Source organism: Thalassophryne amazonica, chromosome 12 (assembly GCF_902500255.1).
Source record: "Thalassophryne amazonica chromosome 12, fThaAma1.1, whole genome shotgun sequence".
NCBI lineage: Eukaryota > Metazoa > Chordata > Actinopteri > Batrachoidiformes > Batrachoididae > Thalassophryne > Thalassophryne amazonica.
In genome coordinates this window covers 94882688-94906407 of record NC_047114.1, presented here as the reverse complement: position 1 = coordinate 94906407, position 23720 = coordinate 94882688, and the positions used below count along the sequence as shown (strand labels likewise).

The 23720-nt window shown below is 40.1% G+C and overlaps 1 protein-coding gene and 1 long non-coding RNA gene across 2 annotated transcripts; one reads left to right on the top strand and one right to left on the bottom strand.

The window, feature by feature from the left end:
* Window positions 1-211: 211 nt before the first annotated feature.
* Window positions 212-23194, bottom strand: ndufv2 (NADH:ubiquinone oxidoreductase core subunit V2). Its single transcript, XM_034183383.1, has 8 exons — window positions 23007-23194; window positions 22225-22287; window positions 13259-13321; window positions 12314-12430; window positions 6295-6463; window positions 5782-5891; window positions 3797-3873; window positions 212-409 (listed from the first exon to the last, which is right to left on the bottom strand). Exons 1-8 carry the CDS (start codon window positions 23157-23159, stop codon window positions 316-318), a joined length of 846 nt encoding a protein of 281 aa, XP_034039274.1. The 5' UTR covers window positions 23160-23194; the 3' UTR covers window positions 212-315.
* LOC117522015 lies at window positions 11996-22486 on the top strand. The gene is made up of 3 exons (XR_004564114.1): window positions 11996-12176; window positions 15991-15993; window positions 22475-22486. It is a non-coding gene; the product is annotated as an uncharacterized LOC117522015 (long non-coding RNA).
* Window positions 23195-23720: the final 526 nt, after the last annotated feature.

The following is a 23720-nucleotide window of genomic DNA, read 5'->3' as shown; positions in this document are numbered from 1 at the left end:
GGTGTATTCAATTGAATATAGGTTGAAGAGGATTTGAAAATAATTGTATTCTGTTTTTATTTACATTTTACACAACGTCCCAACTTCATTGGAATTGGGGTTGTACAGCAAAGCTGAAATATCTGAATACATTTAAAAAAAATTCTAAATTGTCAGCCATTTCTTTGTACAAAATCCTGATCTCCCTGGAAAAGACACGGTGACACAGAACACACATACATGAACAATTTATTTACACAGGTTTGAGTTATACATTATGAAGGTCAGAAACAAGTTGCATTTTAGGGTCAAAAAGCCAACTGTATCTGAAATTGTCTACAGGTCTGGTCTTACACCAAATCCTGGTCCTGTAGGAGGCCCTGTCAGAGAAGTCAAACCACCTGCAGGCTCGCAGGAGAAACGGCCACTCCTGAATAATAAAAAAGAAAGAGAATGTCCCTTGGAATCCGTACGCAACAGATATTTTAGAATATCAGCAAAGCTAAAATGGTAAATGGACTGCAATTATATAGCACTTTTTCATCTGTATCAGAAGCTCAAAGCACTTTACAATGATGCCTCGCATTCACCCATTCACACAGACACACTCACACACTGATGTCAGGGTGCTGGTATGCAAGGCACTCACTACGCACCAGGAGCAACTGGGGATTAAGTAACCTTGCCCAAGGGCCCTTAATGATTTTCCCACAGACTGGGTTTTGAACCGAGGATCCTCTGGTCTAAAGCCCAACACTTAACCACGAGACCATCGCCTCCCCAAGTTATTTAATAAAAAAAATGGAACAGTGATTTTTGCTCAATAAGTTTTAAAAAGGAAATTAATTATGCACTGGAATGCTCAGAATCACAGCTGCACTTAAGTTATTTCTGTAAAATAAAGTGGGGTGCCCCCCTGTGATAGAAGGGTGACGTGATAAGATAGAGGTTACTTGATGTAACCAACTAGCTCTGTAAAGGTGCAGTGACATGAGCATGTCTTTGATTCACGCACTTGCACGCCCAATGTTGTGACAATCCCACCCACTGTGTTCCCTCCTGGATGCTGTTCTTTGTTCTACCGCCTGCTACGTGCTCTGTGCTGGATGCTGTGTATATAAAATAATTATTTTGTGCGGATTAATCATTTTCTCTGTAAACTGGCCGGTGAAAATGGCTGTAATCGCTTCCTGAATCACAGAGGAGGCTTCACTTGGTACCATTCATGCACACGTGCCTAACGAGCTGGATAAATAGCATTTTCAGCTGTCTAAAAAGGTAATTATTTGTCATGGTTACATTGTCATGGCTTGGTAAAACAGTGGTGTCTTCTTTCCTTCTTGTGTGCAGCTGTTAAAGTATGTTTATAACAGATTTAACTTCTTGTAGTAATCGTTCAGATGAGCTGCGCTCTGATGCGATCTGCTGACGTCGCCACTCGCTCTGTTCACTACTTCTTTACTCGACTTGATGAGCTGCACATCGTGTTGGTGATTAGATCGCACCACGCAGCACGACATTTGTGGATGAAAGATTTTTTTTTTGAACACTTCAAAATTTTCTGTGTGCAATAGCATGCACCGGCACCCCTCTCACGTTCAGCCTGCACCAGTTAAAGACGAGTTTACTCTCCAGCATGAAACAGGTCATGCTAGTGCATGAGTCAAAGCCATGCTTGTGTCAGTGCACCTTAAGGCTCTACAGTCAAACAGGTTTTCCTCTGCGATGTTAAGGATCTTCACCAATAACAGCTGTGTTAAACTAATTACACTCTTTGTTTTTAAACACTGTCATCTGTTTTGAACTTTGCTGGAAAAACTAACGGAAGCATTAACAAGCTCTGAAATGATCTGCAGTATTCTAAATGGCTTTTCTTTGTGATGTTAAAGATTGCTATAAGGGAGAAAAACCCCCATGACAACAAAATGAACTGCACCAATATAAACGTGCCCTGACACAAACATGACTTTGTTCCGCGCACTTGCACGCACATCGTCGTGACGATCCCACCCACTGCGTTCCCAGCTGGATGCCGTGCTTTGTTCCACTGGCTGCCATGCACTGTGCACTGGACGCTGCGTCTGTAAAATAATTATTTCGTAGTGGATTAATCACTTTATCATCAAGTTGGCTGTTGAAAACGGCTCAATTCACTTATAGAATCAGAGGACCGCTCCAGCTGCAGCTTTTCTCGCGTGCACTTAACGAGGGGGAGAACACATTTGGAGCTGTCTAACAAGGTAATTATGTCATGTTTGTTTTGTAATGGGTTGGTAAAACAGTTACATGTTCTTTCCTTCTTGTGAGCAGCTGTAAAAGTATGCTTGTGATAGATTTAACATCTCATTATAATCATTCAGATGAGCTGCGGTCTGATGCATTGCACTGATGTAACCACTCACACTGTTCACTTCTTTACTCAATTTGATGAGCTACACGTAGTGTTAGCGAGTAGATCGTGCAACATTCACTACCACTTCACGTTTGTTGCACGACATTTATGTGTGAAAGATTTTTTTTGAACATTTCAAAATTCTCTTTGCACAACTGCACGCACCAGTGCCCCTCTCACGTTCAGTCTACACCCGTTAACAAGTTTACTCTCCTGCATGACGCAGTGCATGCATCAAAGTCGTGCAAGTGTCAGGGGGCCTTAAGGAATAAAAAAAGATCACGTATGAATGGAGTTGTGAATGTGGCTGTCGCAGCAGTCATCCATTTTTTGCCATGTATAAACAGGACTGAGTGCTTTACCTTATACAAATGTGAGACTACTGGTTTGTTCAATCAAGTTAGTGCTTGGCATCCCATTCTTTTAAAAATTTAATTTCTCTTGATGGAGACAACAAAACACTACTGCCTTTAGTGAATATACTAAAAAATGATTTATGTCCTTTATAATCCAATGATTTTGTTGAACAAACAAAACAAAGTAATGTTCATAGATACAGAATGTGGCGCAAGATGTGGGTTATTCACCGGAGTTGTGCAGCATGTGCCATTTTCACTGCAACATCAGCATTCATAATAACTTCTAAGCTACATGCCAACGTACCTCTAACAATTCTGTCATGTAGCCATTCATTTCGTTAGCTGTTCTAACCTATTCACACATGCACTGACTACAGCAAGATCAAAAGAGTAAATTTAAATGTTTGACTGACTCAAACCAACTGATGGAGATGGGGTTTTAGCCGTGGCTGTCGTGTGTCAAATGCTTTTCACCTGTATGAATGTAACTCCAGCAACCCAAATGATCAATTATGAAACTCAGTGTCTTCTATTTTTTATGCAATTTCTCAGATATATTTTAAAAAGAAATGTTTACTTTGACAAGATATTGGTTATTATGAAGAAGTCAAAACTTCAGTTATCGCTGCTCAAAAATTTGAATTCCTCTTGTTTGTTGAGGATCATTTGGTTCTGACTCATTACATTGATAAACATTTAATGTTTTAAGGACTCAAACCTGATTTAGCTATTTTTCAAAAGTGGTTTAGTTATAAATCAGAATAATCAGGTTAAATTCATTTGATTTTAACTGTATAACAGTTCCACACAAGGACAGTGCTTTAGATGCATATATTAACAGTTTCTGAGCTGGTTTTAAGCAGCTCTCAACAAAAGAAAAAATAAATTCCTTTAAGAAACTATTGGAGAGAGGGAGAGAGAGCAAGAGATGATCAAACAGAAGACTGAAGCTCTGCCTTTAAACTTCTGATTTTCAGACATTCATATTAAACATGAGTTAATCAGAAATGCATTTTCATGGTTAAATAATCACTGCAGCCCAACACTGATGAGCATTTGTCTGTACCTGGGACCTGGTGGTGGAACTCTCCCTGCTTTAAGTTCATCGATTATATGTTCTATATCCTTTGGGGTAAGATCCTCCTGGAAACAAAGAAACAAACATAAAAAGATTACTACAATATAATGCACTTAGTCTTTGCAGTTCTGGGCATTCTTCATCCCCTTTGAAGACCTTCTAATATCCACTTAATTCAGTGTTTGGTGGACAACTGGAAAGGTTAGGAAGCAATAGTGGAAATACAACGTTTTCAGTTCAAGGTTAATAAATTCTAGCTAACAAAATATGACTGATATGTGAAGGACAAGTTGGGAGTGCAATTTTATTTCTTTATTTATTAAACAGACATAAATATTAAACCTTTCAATGTTAAAATATTTGGCCTGGGACAATAGAAGATGGAGATGTTTTCCAAAAGATAAGTTTCATGAATAACCTAAGTTATTAGCAGCAGCTAATTTAGCACAGATAATACATACTTCTGCTGTATTAATACACCAGACTACAGTGAAAATTCCTGCACTTTATTTATTTCATCCCATACCTATGAAGGTTGGACCACATCTGTATTAGCTGCCAGACATAAGTGGTGCTCCTGAAACACAGCTGTGACATACGAGGTCTATTAGAAAAGTATCCGACCTTATTATTTTTTTCAAAAACCATATGGATTTGAATCACGTGTGATTACATCAGACATGCTTGAACCCTCGTGGGCATGCAAGAGTTTTTTCACGCCTGTGGGCAGTCTTTGAGTGAGGAGTGGCCCACCCTCTCGTCGATTTTTTTCATTGTTTAGGAATGGCTCAGAGACTGCTGCTTTGTTTGATCAAAATTTTTTCAAAACTGTAAGACACAACTGAGTGGACACCATTCGATAAATTCAGCTGGTTTTCGGTAAAAATTTTAACGGCTGATGAGAGATTTTGGTCTGGTAGTGTCGCCGTAAGGATGGCCCACAGTGCCTGACGGCGATCTGCGCTTCGAGGCGGCAGCGTCTCGCCGTTTCAAGTTGGAAACTTCCACATTTCAGGCTCTGTTGACCCAGTAAGTCGTCAGAAAACAGAGAACTTTCAGAAGAAGTCGGCATGAGGAGTTTTATTCGGACATTCCATTGTTAACGGACATTTTGTAATGAAAGAACGTGCGGGCAGAGTCGCATGTCGGGCCGGACCCGACCACAGGGGGTCGCAACAGGAAAAACACCTCCGTTGGAAACCTTAACGGGCAAGTTGGAACATGCCCAAGCTGTTAAACAATTTCTCAGTTACTCACTTGTTGAAAGCCATCAAAAGCCACCTGAATTTTACAAATGGTTTTCAACACGGAGGTGTTTTTCCTGTCGCGGCGCACACAGATTTGCCAAGTCGTCACGGAAACGACTCGGCGAATTTGCGCGCACGTCTTTCATTATAAAATGTCCTTAAACAGTGGAATGTCCGCATAAAGTCCTCATGCCGGCCTCTTCTGAATCTTCTCTGTTCTCTCACGACGTCCTGGGTGAATTAAGCCTTAAATTAGGATGTTTTCAGGTCGAAACAGGCCGACGACGGCGCCTGGAAGCGCTGCAGGACGTCCCGCTCCGGGACTCGGATATTCCTCACAGGTCCAGAAAAATTTTGATTAAGCAACGCGCGCCGTCTCGAGCAGCGTGTGAAACAAGGGAATTCAGCCGAGAGGGCGGGACCACATCTCACTCAAACCCTAACCCTAACCCAGGGAAATGACGTCACCGACACGCGTGAAAAAACTCACGCATGCGCACGAGGGTTCAAGCATGATTGGTGTAACCGCACATCATTCAAATCCATATAGTTTTTGAAAAAATAAAAAGGTCGGTTTATTATCTAATAGACCTCGTACATTCATCACAGACATTCTTTGTGAGACTCATTTCAGACTTAACCTAATTTTACCCCCCCCCCCAAAAAAAATGGACATATATTATTCCGTATAAGAAGCCATCTGCACAGAACAAGCTCTACACTCACATAATAGTTGTCATTGATCTGCACCATCGGAGCATTCACACAGGCACCCAGACATTCCACTTCTATTAGTGTAAACAGCTTGTCAGCTGTCGTCTCTCCAACCTTGATGCCTGTGGAAGACAGTTGAAGACATGCTAGATGTTTACCAAATCTCCTTTGAGCTGCAGATCGGGTTACTGAAACAATAAGTCTTTGTATGTCATCTCGTAATACATGTGACACATAACCACAAGTATAACTTCACAATTTGGGAAATTACAAATATAAACAGTTACAAATTTGCTCCATTTAGCACTTAACAACATGAAGTGGCTTGCTCTGCTGGGGGTGGGGTTGTCCTGTGTTAAATGTGTTCCTGACACTGTCTGAATAGCAACAACAAACGTATGTTTGTTCTCAATGTCCATTTACCTCAAATACACACACATATAAACTGGTTACTTTTGTTTTTTTACTTTATTTCTGTGTTCGTCTCTATTTGGGGCTTGTCATAAAATGGAATACTACCATTACCCAGTTTGTTTTGGATGGCCTCCAGAATGCTGTCTGAGTTGCAAAGCATGCAGGGTGTAGTTGTGCAGATCTGAATAAAGTATTTTCCCACAGGCTGACGCTGAAACATGGTGTAGAATGTTGCCACTTCATACACCCTCATTGGAGGAACTTCCAGCACTTCTGCAACCTGAAGGAAAAAACAAAAACAAATCAACTTTACATTCAGTAATCTTTCCTTATACACAGTCCATCTGAAAAGTCTTCACAGCACTTCACTTTTTTCCACATTTTATGTTACAGCTTTATTCCAAAATGGAGTAAATTTAATTTTTTCTGTCAAAATTCTACTGAAAACACCTCGTAATGACACTTTTTTTTTGTTTTTTTTTTTGCAAATTTATTAAAAAATTAAGAACTAAGAAATTACATGAACATAAGTATTCACACCCTTTGCTCAGTACTTTGTTGATGCACCTTTGGCAGCAATTACAGCCTCAAGTCTTCTTGAATATGATGCCACAAGCTTGGTGCACCTATCTGTGGGCAGTTTGGTCCATTCCTCTTTTCAGCACCTCTCATGCTCCATCAGGTTGGATGTGGAGCATTAGTGTACAGCCATTTTCAGATCTCCCCAGAGATGTTCAATCAGATTCATGTCTGGGCTCTGGCTGGGCCACTCAAGGACATTCACAGAGTTCTGAAGCCACTCCTTTGATATCTTGGCTGTGTGTTTAGGGTCATTGTCCTGCTGAAAGACGAACCGTCACCCCAGTCTGAGGTCACAAGCGCTCTGGAACAGGTTTTCATCCAGGATGTCTTTGTACATTGCTGCATTCATCTTTCCCTCAATCCTGACTAGTCTCCCAGTTCCTGCTGCTGAAAAACACCCCCACAGCATGATGCTGCCACCACCATGCTTCACTGTAGGGATGGTGCCTGGTTTCCTCCAAACATGACACCAAAGAGTTCAATCTTTGTCTCATCAGACCAGAGAATTTTGTTTCTCGTGGTCTGAGAGTCCTTCAGGTGCCTTCTGTCAAATTCCAGGTGAGCTGCCATGTGCATTTTACTAAGGAGTGGCTTCCGTCTGGCCACTCTACCATACAGCCCTGATTGGTGGATTGCTGCAGAGATGGTTGTCCTTTTGGAAGGTTCTCCTCTCTCCACAGAGGAATGCTGGAGCTCTGACAGAGTGACCATCAAATTGCTTGGTCACCTCCCTGACTAAGGCCTTTCTCCCCAAATTGCTCAGTTTAGACAGGTCGCCAGCTCTAGGAAGATTCCTGGTGGATCCAAACGTTCTGGGATCCATTTGATGTAGGCCACTGTGCTCATTGGGCCCTTCAAAGAAGCAAAAATGTTTCTGTACCCCTTCCCCAGATTTGTGCCTCAAGACAATCCTGTCTCAGAGGTCTACAGACAATTCCTTTGACTTCATGCTTGGTTTGTGCTCTGACTTGGACTGGCAACTGTGGGGACCTTATATGTATACAGGTGTGTGCCTTTCTAAATCATGTCCAATCAACTGGCTTCTTGTCTCTGTGAGGTCAGATTTTAATGTTCTGTTACTAACCTACAAAATTATTCATGGACTCCCTACTTAAACCCTACGTACCGGTCCGGGCTCTGCATTCTCAGGGCTCAGTACTACTTCGTGTCCCTAGGGTGAATAAAAAGTCTGCCGGTCACAGAGCCTTTTCTTATCATGCCCCTGTTTTGTGGAATGATCTCCCTGTGGAGATAAAACAGTCAGATTTTGTAGAGACTTTCAAGTCCAGACTTAAGATGCAGCTATTCTCCCTCTCGTGTGGCTAGCATGCTGGCATAGTATGAAACTATGCTTCCTATCCCTTTAACTCATTTTATTAGCAACAGAAAAGGTCTGTCTCTCTTCATCTAAATTCTGGTCTGTTAGGGAAGCTAAGGGCTAGCTGAAGGCAATTACCTTGGTATTCTCTCTGCTTTTCTGTCAATTTACTGCTGTGAACTCAATTTATCTTAGGTTAGTGGAGCAGATAACTGTAACAATTGTTCATTTCTGGAAAGAAGCACCAAAGTTGGCACTCCTTAGACATTACTCTTTTGAAAAAACTGAGTAGCCACTTGAGTTTTCAGTAGGTGGCCAGGTAGGGGTCAACTGAAGAATTACACAGGGGTCAAAATTTAAAAATGCTCCAATCATATTGAAAGCTATACCACATTATTTGTCTGATCACAACAATACCAAAAAGGTATAGTTTGGACTATCTATGACTGAATGTTATGGAGTTATGGGGTAAAAACAACAAGAATGGTGACAAAGGTCAGTTTCAGTTTGTACAGGGGTCAAAAGTTAAAGTTGCTCCAATTTTGGTCAAAAGTGGTGCAAATTATTGGTTGAACTAATAGGATTAATAAATGAAATAGTTTTGACTGTGCTGAATGCTTGGTCTGCAACGTCCATTGGATTCTATGACATGTGACATATGTTACCCTGTAACATGATAACTAAGCATGCCACATAGTGCAAACTATTCCTTTTTAAAACCCTATTAACTCAACCAATAATTTGCATCACATTTTACAATATTTAGAGCAACTTTAACATCTGACCCCTGTACAAACTAATGCTGACCTTTGGTACCATTCTTGCTGTTTTTACCCCGTAACTCCATAACATTCAGTCATAGATAGTCCAAACTATACCTTTTTGGTATCGTTGTGATCAGACAAATAATGTGGTATAGTTTTCAATATGATTGAAACATTTTTAAATTTTGACCCCTGTGTAATTCTTCAATTGACCCCTACCTGGCCGCCTACTGAAAATTCAAGTGGCTACTCAGTTTTTTTCAAAAGAGTAATGTCTAAGGAGTATTTGTGCCAACTTTGGTGCTTCTTTCCAGATTTGAAGGATTCCTCTGTAAATATTCTGTTATCTGCTGCACTAGGTGCAGTTTTTCCGACGAACTGATTCTGCTCTTTTTCTCTCTGTCCAAGGCCCTGATGACATCGCACAAGGCTGACAGCTGCACACCACAGGGCGCTGGACTGACCACAAGATGCAGTACACTGCAGTCTGCTTTTGGAATATATTCTGCCAGGATGACAGCTTGTGCTGTGGTCCACTGATGACGTGATTGATGGACGCTGGCCCTGCGCCACAGGGTGCTGGTGTACCCCCTGCCTGTGGCAGCAAAGACTGCATGCTTATCTCAACAGTGCACTTTGTTTTTTATGCTACTCTGGTTTTTCTGTTTCCCGTTTCTTCAGCTTGGTAAAAACTTTGTAAAACCTTGTAACTGTTAAGCCCCGTTTATACATAGACAGTAAGAGCTCCCGGAAGCGTCCCGGAAGAGTTTTTGGCCGTCTTAAGGATCATACGCCGCTGTTAACGCCAGCACTAGGGGGCGTGGCTTAGTTCCGGCTTTACCAGGAATCGTCAAAAAAATTATTCAACATGTCGAATAATTCCGGGAGCTCTCCCGGAGAATTCGCATGACGACGGAGACAACGTGAACAACGGCGTTTGATACTTTTTAATCGCTGTTTCATCCTGCCCCTTCCTGTAGTGCCGCAGTTTACACCGCCATAATTGGCGGCCGGCGTTGTATCCCTAATCAACGGCATGTAAAATGGCAATAGAGCCCACATCGGCGTCCTCAAGGGCGTTTTAACTGGCGACAGAGGCAGACAAAACGACGGCGTTCTAAACGCCACCTCCCAGTTAATGGCGTTCCAAACAGCCGATAGGCGGCGGTCAGTATAAAAACGCTAGCGCGCTGCATGCAGGCCTCTCACTCGCGGCCAGCTCCAGATATTTTTGCAGAGAAGCTCCAGTATGCCTCCTAAAAGATAATTGGCAGCGGCAAGGACTTACCAAGAGGTCTGGTTCAGAAGCAGAGGGTAACCCTGTGGTGGAGACGGAGCAACACGTTGAGGAGGGGAAAAGGAAGGAGAAGAAAAGGCTGAGGATGATCTCCCTCCCCCTGCAGTGACAGAGGCATGTATTCCTGCTGCTTCAGCCTATTATACTCTGGGGGCGGTGCCTATATGCAAAAGTTCCTGGAGTAACGCAGGATTTGCCTGGATAAATCCAGGGGTACACAGGGCATTATCGGTGGCAGCAGAATACCGCCGTTCTCACGCGCGTCTTAACCTGCGATTGTAAAGGATAGAGCTGGGTATTAACCCCCGTTGCCTGACGTGTACCGGATGCTACGGCGTCAAAACGCCGTTTTATTCGGCAGATTTAGCGCCGTTTTATCCGCGTATTTGCGGCTAGTACGGCGGTCAAAACGCCGGCGAAATGCTCCGCTCCTTTCCACCACAAAAACAGCCGGAACTACCGCGAACTTCGGTCTACGTACTACCCGCCGATAAAAACCGTCTATGTGTAAACGGGGCTTTAGAATGGTCTAAACAGTGGGTCACCCCTCTGAGTCTGGTCTGCTTGAGGTTTCTTCCTCAACATCATCAGAGGGTTTTTTTCCTTACCACTGTCACCTGTGTGCTTGCTCTAGGGCTTGGTAATGTTCGACCTTATGGCCCAGTCACACGACGATTCCTGAACGAAGGGAAAAAGTAAAAAACGTTACAATTCGGTGAGAAAAGGTGGACGAAAGAGCTTTTATCACGGAACAGTCTGCGAAGCAAGAGCGCAAAAGGGACGAAAGAGGAAATTAACAAAACCGAAGCTCACGATCTCGACGAAACACACCTGGAGCCACAGCTGGAGCAGTGTGTGTCTGCATCTCTGTGTTCCAGGACTCGGTGCTGGGACGGAGCTCATAGTGCACTCCGTCTTCCTCCAATTTAAAAAAAAAAAAAAAAGTGTGCTGTGGTCACTGCTGTATCACAGTATTATGTTCTAAGCCATATATATTTATTTATAACAGAAAACTGTCAAAAGGGAGAATAAATATAAATATAAGTGTAAAGATGATTGAATATATCAGAGCAGTAAATTAATCAGTGCGTGTGAACGCGCGCACTGACTCACGTGCGGTTATTCCACCAGCTGATCACTGATCCACAACGTGAATTCTTCCTTCCAGAACAGCTCTTATATAATCATTTTGATTCGTCTGCCTGTTGCCACATGTACAGAAGGACTGGATTGTCATTCCTACACTCATGTTGTTATATTTAATAAAAATAATAAGCGCACGCAGCAGCTGCTGCTGCCGCTGATGATGCATTCAAGTACCGTCGGACATTACACAGCATTTTTGATGTTTCAAATTCAACAGTTGTTTGTGGCAAAATAATTAATTATATCCACACAAAAGATTAATTCTGGCCTATCTAAGGTGCCTGAGCCCATTGAAGCTGCCCCCCACACAGATTAAAAAAAATCCAAGCAAGCAGGCTGAGTTTGCCGTGTAATTTCCAACAGTACATGAAGCAGCAGCAGCCTCACAAACCGGCTTCTGCACTGTGTGAAAATGTTCAGCTGCTCCAACGAAGTCAAATTAAACAATAACGTTACAAAAACTACACAAACGATGAAAAAACGTCAAGCACGACAGCAAAACGAGACACAGACGAATTGAGGTTTTCGTTGCCCTTCGTTCAAATTTTTCAACAGTTTAAAAATCCTGACGTAGCGCCAGCTGCAGGAACAAAGCTGCGCAAAGGTTAAACGATGCCAACGAAAGTCCAGATTTCTTGTTTCGTCAGGGCTTCATCACCCTTCATTAAGTGCCGTGTGACTGGGCCTTTACTCGTTTGAAGTGCCTTGAAGCAGCTTTGTTGTGATTTGGTGTTGTATGAAATAAATTGAATCAACTGAATTTACCCCAGGTGGACTCAAATTAAGCTGTAGAAACATCTCAGGGATGATCAGTGGCAACAGGATGCACCAGAGCTCAATGCGGAGCTCCATAGCAAAGGCTGCGAATACTTATGTACATGTGATTGTTTTTTTTTTTCATTTTCAATAAACGTGCAAAAAAAAAAAACGGATGGATGGAATTTCACAGAAATGTTATAAAAATGATTTTAGGTGGATTAGGAATTCAAACAGGTATAACAGATGTTATGGAAATCACTGTGCCTTGTTCATGGCTGAGATGGGAAGCCAACCGTGCTGCCTCTGGGCTAAATCCAACACTGGGAGAGTGGCTGCTTGCTTGTGTCCCTCCGGATACATCGACATGATTACCTCAACCCTCTGTTAAAAACAAATATTTATTTTTACCATGCATACAGTATCACTGTAAAACAACATTTGTACAAAAGCACAACTGTATCAATATTTATGATACTATCATATCAGGGAACTTTATGTGTATAAAAGAAATATGACTTGAAATACTAACAAAATTACCAACTTTTAAAATGTTGATCAAAGCTGTGAGATGCAAAGCACTTCTGATATCAATCAATCAATTTTATCAATCAATCAATTTTATTTATATAGCGCCAAATCACAACAAACAGTTGCCCCAAGGCGCTTTATATTGTAAGGCAAGGCCATACAATAATTACGTAAAAACCCCAACGGTCAAAACGACCCCCTGTGAGCAAGCACTTGGCGACAGTGGGAAGGAAAAACTCCCTTTTAACAGGAAGAAACCTCCAGCAGAACCAGGCTCAGGGAGGGGCAGTCTTCTGCTGGGACTGGATGGGGCTGAGGGTGAGAACCAGGAAAAAGACATGCTGTTGAGGGCAGCAGAGATCAATCACTAATGATTAAATGCAGAGTGGTGCATACAGAGCAAAAAGAGAAAGAAACACTCAGTGCATCATGGGAACCCCCCAGCAGTCTAAGTCTATAGCAGCATAACTAAGGGATGGTTCAGGGTCACCTGATCCATCCTGAATTTTAAATTCTATTCTAGAATTAACAGGAAGCCAATGAAGAGAGGCCAATATGGGTGAGATAATGCGCTCTCCTTCTAGTCCCTGTCAGTACTCTAGCTGCAGCATTTTGAATTAACTGAAGGCTTTTCAGGGAACTTTTAGGACAACCTGATAATAATGATGATATCAACTTCACCTTTTTGTTCTCCTCTGTGAATTCAAAAGGAGTTTCCGGGTTGTTGTCAGGTGTGTCTCTGTGCTAAAACAGAGAGGGAGGGGGCATTGTTAAACAAAGGCGTTGACTCTCCTTACAATAAATGCACACCTTACCTTTTAAAAATAATATTTCATTTCTGTGTAAATACAATGTCAAACTGATATCCATCAAATTTGACTTGTTAGCAACAGACTTACTACTCATGATATGTAGTATCATTAAAAACAAGACTAAACCATCATTTAATCCACAAAGGGAAAACAAGTGCAGATGTCAGAATATATGTGTTAAAAAATTAAAAATGCACAACACAGTCAACAATTTAAAACAGTATTTCCTCACACGCCCCCAGTAAAGAGAACAGAATAGTTTTACACTTTTAACAGCAAAACAAAGAGCAGAGAATGCATGCAATCCGTCCACAGAAAAAAACAAAGCAAGCAAGCAAAATGCAGCTCCACCTTCAATATAATTAGAAAGTGGAGAAACTGTGTTTTTGCTTTATGTATGAAAATGAACAGGCTGCAGCCTAGGGTTTTGCCTTCTCAAATCACTTGATAACCATGTAACTAGTAATTCCACCCACTGTGTAAAGCTACACATTCTAAATAAAGTACATATATCTTCATAATTACAGACCATCAAACCCACTTTTACTCCACTCTGGAAAAGATAGGTACGGTATGTACACTGTAAAATGTAATGAGTGAACAAATAGACGGTTAACAAATGAGGAACTCAAAAACAATAGACGCTGTCACATCTTGTAAAACTCCAAATGAAAAGCACATAATGATTTAAAATTCAGTGAACTTTAGCGCACCAGATCAATCAAGCAGCTTTGTTTTGTTGATGTAATATTCCCAAGACCTGCCTGCCACCTGCTGATCAGTCGGTGGATGCTCGATGGAAGATAAAATTTAGGAGCAGGTGTGTTTCAAGTTTTATTGAGCTTGAAATGTGTTTGCCAGTTTATGTCATTTGGAAATCTTAGGTTTTGTGGCCACCAAGGCAACTGCTGCTTGTTTACATCTCAAGATACCAACCCACTGTATTAAATGTATGGACATCATAATATGCTTCCATTCAGTGAATAAAGAATTGTTCATGCAGGATACAATACTGTATTCATTCTGTGAGACCAAATTTTATTTGCATTCTTTCTGTATTATATCCCACGTGAGTTTTTAACTGCTGTCTTGGGTTTGTACAGGACAGCATTAGATTCTGCTGTTGTTTTCTATCTTAAGGTTATATGATGCTTATGGTGTTATATGATTATATGGTTATATGATGATTGCACTATGTCTTGTTTAAGTGTTATCTGGTGTGGAAGCTGTGACTTACACCCCCAACAAAAGCGTCATACTAATGCTGCATTCAAGACACCTCAGAAATCCCAAGTTGGAAACTTCCAAAAAACTGCTTCACTTGATGAACATGGAAAGCAACATGGATGTGCATGCAGTAACATATTCTATCTCTGCTGTGTTTACAAGGTAAACATAACTTGTTAACCAATTGTTTTGAAGTTTTTTTTTTTTTTACCTCAGACAACCTAAAAATATATATATATTTTTTTTGTACCTATAAAAAAAATCATATACCTTCCAGTTATGCATTTCTGTTTTGCACTCAATTTAAAAATAGCGTCTTAGGATGTTATTGCTTGTATTGCCCTAATCTTAATTAAAAAAATATGCCTCTTAATTTTTTTTTCCCCGAGTATCTCTATCAAGTAATTTATTTTATAAATTGATAAATAAGCTATAAAATATGTCCGCATCACAGCCACACAATGTATAAGTGCAAATATAACGCAATGCTAAAATACCATTGGCCGTATGAGCACAAAAATAGGAAACAGAATGTGACCTTTTCGTCTCTTAAAATAGGTCACGGTTAGCCATCTTTTAACTTGTCCAAGGTCTGTGTCCCAAGAATGATCCCTGTGAATTTGAAGACCCTGGCTGTAATAGGACTGGACTTATGCTGAGCACAGACAGTCGGACGGACGCAAAGTCTTCGTAATACCCAATGGCCGTATTTTGGCCTTGGGTAAAACTGAAATTAGTGAAGCAAAACGGAAAAAAAAACTTGCAGTATCCAGGATTTGCTTCTATCTCCGTCACAGCGGTCTGCCAATGAAGTTTATCAGTCATCCAGGTCAGAGATACCTAAAAGTTTACTTTGATGTAACTGGACTTGTTATTGGTAGGGATGCACCGATACCACTTTTTCCAGACTGAGTACAAGTACGAGTACATTGTGGTACTCATCGATACGATACAAATACTGCTAAAAAAGCAGTTTGAACATAATAGTTTTGAGTTTGTAGCGTCAACAGCAGATGCTACTATTATTGTGAACACCCCCTTTTCTACTTTTTTTTACTAATAGCCCAATTTCATAGCCTTAAGAGTGTGCATATCATCAATGCTTGGTCTTGTTGGATTTGTGAGAATCTACTGAATCTACTGGTACCTTGTTTCCCATGTAACAATAAGAAATATACTCAAAACCTGGATTAATCTTTTTAGTCACATAGCACCATTATTATTCTGAACACTCCTGTAAAACACCAGGAACTGAACTGAAACTGTCCATCACTAACTTTACTTATGTCTGTGAGCACTAAAAGCCTTTTTTTAAAATGTGAGGGGCAGATTCAGTTTGATGAAAAGCAGCTTCTTTGCTTTATCAGCTGTGAGACTGTTTCTGTTTTTATCTAGTGTGTGAGACTGAGCTAAACAGTTTTTCACTCTCCACACTATTAAACTTTTAATTATACTCAACAAAAATATAAATGCAACACTTTTGGTTTTGCTCCCATTTTGTATGAGATGAACTCAAAGATCTAAAACTTTTTCCACATACACAATATCACCATTTCCCTCAAATATTGTTCACAAACCAGTCGAAATCTGTGATAGTGAGCACTTCTCCTTTGCTGAGATAATCCATCCCACCTCACAGGTGTGCCATATCAAGATGCTGATTAGACACCATGATTAGTGCACAGGTGTGCCTTAGACTGCCCACAATAAAAGGCCACTCTGAAAGGTGCAGTTTTATCACACAGCACAATGCCACAGATGTCGCAAGATTTGAGGGAGCGTGCAATTGGCATGCTGACAGCAGGAATGTCAACCAGAGCTGTTGCTCGTGTATTGAATGTTCATTTCTCTACCATAAGCCGTCTCCAAAGGCGTTTCAGAGAATTTGGCAGTACATCCAACCAGCCTCACAACCGCAGACCACGTGTAACCACACCAGCCCAGGACCTCCACATCCAGCATGTTCACCTCCAAGATCGTCTGAGACCAGCCACTCGGACAGCTGCTGAAACAATCGGTTTGCATAACCAAAGAATTTCTGCACAAACTGTCAGAAACCGTCTCAGGGAAGCTCATCTGCATGCTCGTCATCCTCATTGGGGTCTCGACCTGACTCCAGTTCGTCGTCGTAACCGACTTGAGTGGGCAAATGCTCACATTCGCTGGCGTTTGGCACGTTGGAGAGGTGTTCTCTTCACGGATGATGCGAAGGAGATGTGTTGCACTGCATGAGGCAAATGGTGGTCACACCAGATACTGACTGGTATCCCCCCCAATAAAACAAAACTGCACCTTTCAGAGTGGCCTTTTATTGTGGGCAGTCTAAGGCACACCTGTGCACTAATCATGGTGTCTAATCAGCATCTTGATATGGCACACCTGTGAGGTGGGATGGATTATCTCAGCGAAGGAGAAGTGCTCACTATCACAGATTTCGACTGGTTTGTGAACAATATTTGAGGGAAATGGTGATATTGTGTATGTGGAAAAAGTTTTAGATCTTTGAGTTTGTCTCATACAAAATGGGTGCAAAACCAAAAGTGTTGCGTTTATATTTTTGTTGAGTATAAATACGTACAGGTACATACACAAATACAAACCGTAAATGTTCTTTCCCTAAAAGTGGAACATGTAAATATTGGAGAAGCATGACGTGTGCACACAGACACGCACTCACGTGTGTATCACAACACACGGAGGCAAAACTTAGTAATTTTAACATTATTTTATTTTTTCTTTGTGGTTCATGAGATAATTTCCTCGCGTTCAGACAGAATCGCCCATTGCCTGTGGTAAATGAGCCGTTAACGAGGTGCAGTGACTCAACTTCTGGCACAAAATGCATTTTGTGGAGGCGAGCGGAGGCTCTGAACGCAGCGCCACAGACATTCAACAAATGGATTACACCCGTTGCAGACCGAGCCCATCTCCCATCGGCCGGAACACCCACACCAAGGGCTGAAACTCACCAACCTGATGGACAATCTCCGCCGCTGAAACCCTGATCAGAGCTCTGATGGAAGAACTGGCACAAAGTGCTGAAGTCACAGGACTTCAACACATTCTATTGTGCATTAATTGCACCTTACTTGACATACTGTGCTGACGTCTGGGGCAGTAACTATAAAACTTCAGTGCAACCATTATTCATCCTTCAAAAAAGAGCATTAAGAATAATTCACAATGCGGGGTATCGGGATCATACCAATCCACTGTTCATTCATACATGTCAACCTATACGGATTGTCCGCAAATTATACGGATTTTTCTGAGTTTCACAGTCATACGGACGTACAAATAAAGTCTTACAGATATTCAGGGTTTGGTCTGCAGCGGGTCTGTAATCAACCATTTCTGCAGCGCGACTGACGCAATGCTTCAATCCACTAGTTCGTTGGTTCTTTGATTTGCTGCTCTTCAGAAACGGCAAGTCCACTTCTTAACCCCTCTCAAAGCCATTAAAATACCGTGAGTCACTTTTATGTGGATTAAACTCACTAACTGGGACTCTTGTCTTGTTGCAGTTAAGAAATTAGAATCATCCTCCGTTCCATTGGCACAGCTCCAAATGCTACGCGGCTCTCTGCCGAGACAGAGTCTGGTTAGAATTAATAACTTCAAAATGAATTACCGCTTTAAATAAAATGACACCTCTTACAAATGTTGTATTACAGACAAGAAACTACAATCGACTAAACCTTTTTTTTTTCTCCCAAAATGAAACGTGCTGTATTCTTTATAAATTACATCCTGATGTGCAGCACAGCCAGCTGCAAAAGCTCAACTCAGACGTATGGAAAGACATTTATGCCAATAATGTCTGAAAGGAAATGCTTTTGACAAAAACTACAGATTTTATTTATTCCTATTTATGCCCAGAGATCAAGGATCCACCATGTAGAGTTTATTATGTCCAGAGTTTAAGGATCCAGTGACCAATTTCATATTTATTTACTTTAAGACTCAATAAAATGTTGTTCAATTTCAATTCAGTTTCAATTTAATCGGCTTATAAAGCACCAAATCACAACAAAAGCCGTCTCAAGGCGCCTCACATAGAACAGTTCAACATAAAAAATTTAAATAAGTAAAATTAAAAAAATTCAAATGCATAATTAAAAACAGAAGTAAAAGAATAAAACAGATAAAAAATGAAAACCATTCATAAGAAAGAGAATAAAAATGGCTTTAAGTCTTGACTTAAAAATGTCCACAGACTTCGACTGTCTCACAGTTGCAGGAAGACCATTCCACAGAGCAGGTGTATGATAAGAAAAAGCTCTTTGACCCGCTGACATAGAAAACCTGTAAAGCCTACTTTTAGTACACAAAAAATTCACAAGAGGTATCGATAAAGGAATCGATAAGGAATCAGATCGATAAGTGGAATCGATAATGGTACTGATATCGATAAAATCTTATCGATACCCATCCCTAATAAACACAGGGGCGAAGTCAAGGATCATCGACATGCCAGTCTGCAACACTGGAACTGGCGAGGCGATTTTCAATACACTTGATGAAGTTCTGAGGTATGTTTTATTTTGTTCATTATATTTGATTTATTTTTCATTTTATTAATGTATTTCCACTAGTGACACACAGTTCTTGTTTGTGTAAAAAATAACTACATTTGACACATTCAGTTCTATAAAATTCAGCTTGACACATGAATAATATTGTTTGAAATTCAACTGTGGAGGAAATAGTAATGATCCTGACTTTAATGTCATTGTGGCAACTCATAATATGTGGTCAAAAACCCAGTTATGTGATACTGCTGTGCGGCTGTGTGTACTGTAATAAAACTGATTTTGGTGTGATTTGGAGATTATAAGGATTTTGTGTTGATTTTATGGATTTTCTCACTTGGTTATACAGGTGGACCCTCAAAGGGGTTGACATGTATGTTCATTAAATCGAAGATATTAAAACTTGATATGATTTCATTCAAGACTGTTCAATTGATGTATAAAGTGAAAAACAAGCAATTACCATTTAGAATTCAAGAATATTTTACGCAAAGAGAAGGAATGTATAATTTAAGGGGTTTGTATCATTTTTAAATTGCTGGCACTAGGACAACCAGGAAATGCTTGTGTGTCTCCATTTGTGGTCCTAAAAAATGGAATAATCTACCTGAGAAAAATCAAGCGATGTCCAGATATCAGATACCGGTTCAAATATTTATACAAAGAAATGGTATTCTTCAGATATGTATTAGATGAAAGTGGTTGAGTTGTGTTGTATGAAGTCGTTATACTTGAACCTTTTCTACTGAAATATGTAGATGGTAACCAGCTTGTATTGGGAGCTGTTAGGGAAATATTTGCTTTCTTTTAATTGTAATTATGAGCTGCTGTTGTTCAGATTTTGTTTAGAAATTAATGTTTATAAACAGCCACATATGCCTGGTTTGATTTGATTTCATGGAGGGGTGTAGGCGTTGATAAGCTTTGCTTCTGCCTACACCTTTAGGCATCATGTACATTGTTTATTTTTTTCTTACTGTCTTTTTTCTTTGACTACTTTGAGTTTTGTTGTTGTATATGAGTGAAATTTTGTTGCATGGGTGTCTTAATAAAAAAAAAAAATGCAATTCAATGAAAATTCAATTCAAAGGAACTTTTTCAGCCACACAAGGAATTGTATTTGCAGATGTTGTGTTCCAAACTCAGGGGGTTTTATGTGGATTATTCTTCAGGATCAGATGATGATGAACTCCATGAGCAGGTAAGACTTTTTATTTATACTCTGTGAATTTTCTCCGCATGAGGACTGTGGCTTTCAGCCAATTAATGGATAGCATTGACGGATCATTGTTTAAGCCGCAGTGTTCAAAACACATGAAAAAAGTAGCGGCTTAAAGTCCTGAAATTTCAGAGAGTGTGGGTGAAAATCCCACACTGAGAGGTTGACATCACGTTGCTGTAAAGTGGTATTGGGTCACGGAGTATCAGAGACATTTTATGATTACAAGTTTGAGTAAATGAATACAGGATCAGGCCAATACCTGATACTGGTATCGAGATCACTGCATCCCTAATTATTGGTATGCAACATATTTCACCCTTCATCTAAGTGCACTCTTTATTTACAGTAGTGTTCAGAATAATAGTAGTGCTATGTGACTAAAAAGATTAATCCAGGTTTTGAGTGTATTTCTTATTGTTACATGGGAAACAAGGTACCAGTAGATTAAGTAGATTCTCACAAATCCAACAAGACCAAGCATTCATGATATGCACACTCTTAAGGCTATGAAATTGGGCTATTAGTAAAAAAAAGTAGAAAAGGGGGTGTTCACAATAATAGTAGCATCTGCTGTTGATGCTACAAACTCAAAACTATTATGTTCAAACTGCTTTTTAGCAATCCTGTGAATCACTAAACTAGTATTTAGTTGTATAACCACAGTTTTTCATGATTTCTTCACATCTGCAAGGCATTAGGTTTGTTGGTTTGGAACCAAGATTTTGCTCATTTACTAGTGTGCTTGGGGTCATTGTCTTTCTGAAACACCCATTTCAAGGGCATGGCCTCTTCAGCATAAGGCAACATGACCTCTTCAACTATTTTGACATATCCAAACTGATCCATGATACCTGGTATGTGATATATAGGCCCAACACCATAGTAGGAGAAACATGCCCATATCATGATGCTTGCACTACCATGCTTCACTGTCTTCACTGTGACCTGTGGCTTGAATTCAGAGTTTGGGGGTCATCTCACAAACTGTCTGCGGCCCTTGGACCAAAAAGAACAATTTTACTCTCATCAGTCCACAAAATATTCCTCCATTTCTTTTTAGGCCAGTTGATGTGTTCTTTGGCAAACTGTAACCTCTTCTGCACTTGTCTTTTATTTAACAGAGGGACTTTGCAGGGGATTCTTGCAAATAAATTAGCTTCACACAGGCATCCTCTAACTGTCACAGCATTTACAGGTAACTCCAGACTGTCTTTGATCATCCTGGAGCTGATCAATGGGTGAGCCTTTGCCATTCTGGTTATTCTTCTATCCATTTTGATGGTTGTTTTCCGTTTTCTTCCACACGTCTCTGGGGTTTTTTTTTTTGTCCATTTTAAAGCATTGGAGATCATTGTAGATGAACAGCCTATAATTTTTTGCACACAGCAATTTTTAGTCACATAGCACTACTATTATTCTGAACACTACTGTATGTTATGCTCATTTTGCACATTAAAAGATGCTAACATGGCTCAAAATAGGAGGATCACTGGTCTTCACGTGTCTCTATCCCAAAATTTCAGACCTGAATATGGGTTTTTACTGGAATTATTTAGGGAAATTTTACAGATCTGTTATTAACAAGGAAAATTAAGTCAGGTTATTTGTTTTGTTTGAGGTCAGGTCTGGGAGCATGTGCTGGTGCTGTGCCTCGCCTCATCCACCACCGTACGCACCCACCTTGGGTCTTGGATGGCAACCACAGTGGCCTATCCTCAGCACTTGAAAGCAACCATTTGTCAGTCATCTATCTCTTACCTAAGATCACCATCTTCCATTTTGTTCCAGGCATGAATAAATAAATATATTAAAAACCCAGAAAAGTGTGAACTTCATAGCACCACTGTAACTCACCACGAAGATGCCACCAGCCCCGGCCCGTGCAGCAGAGCAGTGCAGGCTCCTGACTCGCCTGCTCTGTAAACACAGAGAATGAAGACAGATAACACACCTTGGTAGTTTGGTGAGATCAATAAACTCAAGAAATCACTTTATTTTACTGAATTTAAGGCTCATGTTTACATGCAAATACATTATAATTCATACATTACTGTGTAATAAAAATGTACAAACAAATAAAAAATGTTTGGGACAAAAAAAACAGCAAGTTATTCTTGTATTGCTAATGGTGCAAAAAGTATTACTGTCATGTTTTAAATTATTATGGCTGAAGCGAAGCTTTTGCTTTTATTTAAATTACTGGTCTGAAACTGGATTTTTCTTCCTCCATTATATATATATATATATATATATATATATATAGGGGTTGCTCCAACTGACAGCTCCAAAACTAAAGAGTTTATAAATAACAATAAAAATCTACTGTGAAAGTGCAAAAATGTTTGAAACATGTATGGCTTCAATCAGCAACATGAAAATTAAAGTCAGATAACAGCGTAATAAAATTATTTTTATTACTTTCACCCCGATTACAAACTGCAATTTTCTTTCTTTTGCATGTTAGTGCTGTTTTCATCTTGTAAATGTTTGACAACAGCAAGCTAAGCTAACTAGCCAGCTAATCTTAGCGGCCTCCACCGCTTGCCCTTGCGAGGAGACATTATCATTTTATCTCCAAATTTTTGGACAAAGCGTTTTAACCTTCACTGTAAAACAAAACCAAGATGTGGCCATACCGTCTGCGACACAGCAGACCGGACAGCTGCAGATAAAAACATTCGGAGGTTGCCGTTTAGTCCCGATGTGTTAGCAAACGGAGAAGACAGCAGCCATAAAAAAATAAGCACTCGATTAGTACAGTCTGCCGTGACGTAGATAAAACGCTTCATGACTCAATCGATCACAGATCGACGCGCAAGCGCTGTCAAAATCGCTGATCTCTATCAAAATCAATCATAAATAATAGTACGTAAGAAAAAAGTGCATAAAATATCTACATAAATACACACACTATAATTTTATTATTGAATGTTGTAATCCATGCTGTGTGCTTTCATGTACAATTTAAACATTTTTTATCACATGAATAAAATGATTTTATTTATTTTTAGTAGATTTAAATCAAAAACATTGCATCTCATACAAACAGAATTTACCCATGTCATCACTCATTATTTTACATTTACAATGTAAAATGATCTTTATTGTCATTGTAACAAGCACAACAAAAGGTAAAAATAGTGCAAAAATAAACCTGAGTAAACCACACAGAGACTTGAAAGGTCTGGGGAAGAAAAAAAAAATACATGAAATTTAACACAATTAAAAAGTTATGTCAGCACGGTGGCTTAGTGGTTAGCACTGTTGCCTCACAACAAGGGATCGATTCCCACCTGTGGCCTAGCTGTGTGGCGTTTGCATGGTCCCCTTGTGTTTGCGTGAGTTCCCTC

Bases quoted from the DNA above. Each gene is read 5' to 3' on its own strand.
- ndufv2 (XM_034183383.1), bottom strand. From the start codon at position 23,159: ATGAAGCGTTTTATCTACGTCACGGCAGACTGTACTAATCGAGTGCTT. The intron at 13,322-22,224 runs GTGAGTTACAGT...TCTCTGTTTTAG, and splicing joins GGGCTGGTGGCATCTTCGTG to CACAGAGACACACCTGACAA. The intron at 5,892-6,294 runs GTAATGGTAGTA...TGTCTTCCACAG, and splicing joins GGCCATCCAAAACAAACTGG to GCATCAAGGTTGGAGAGACG.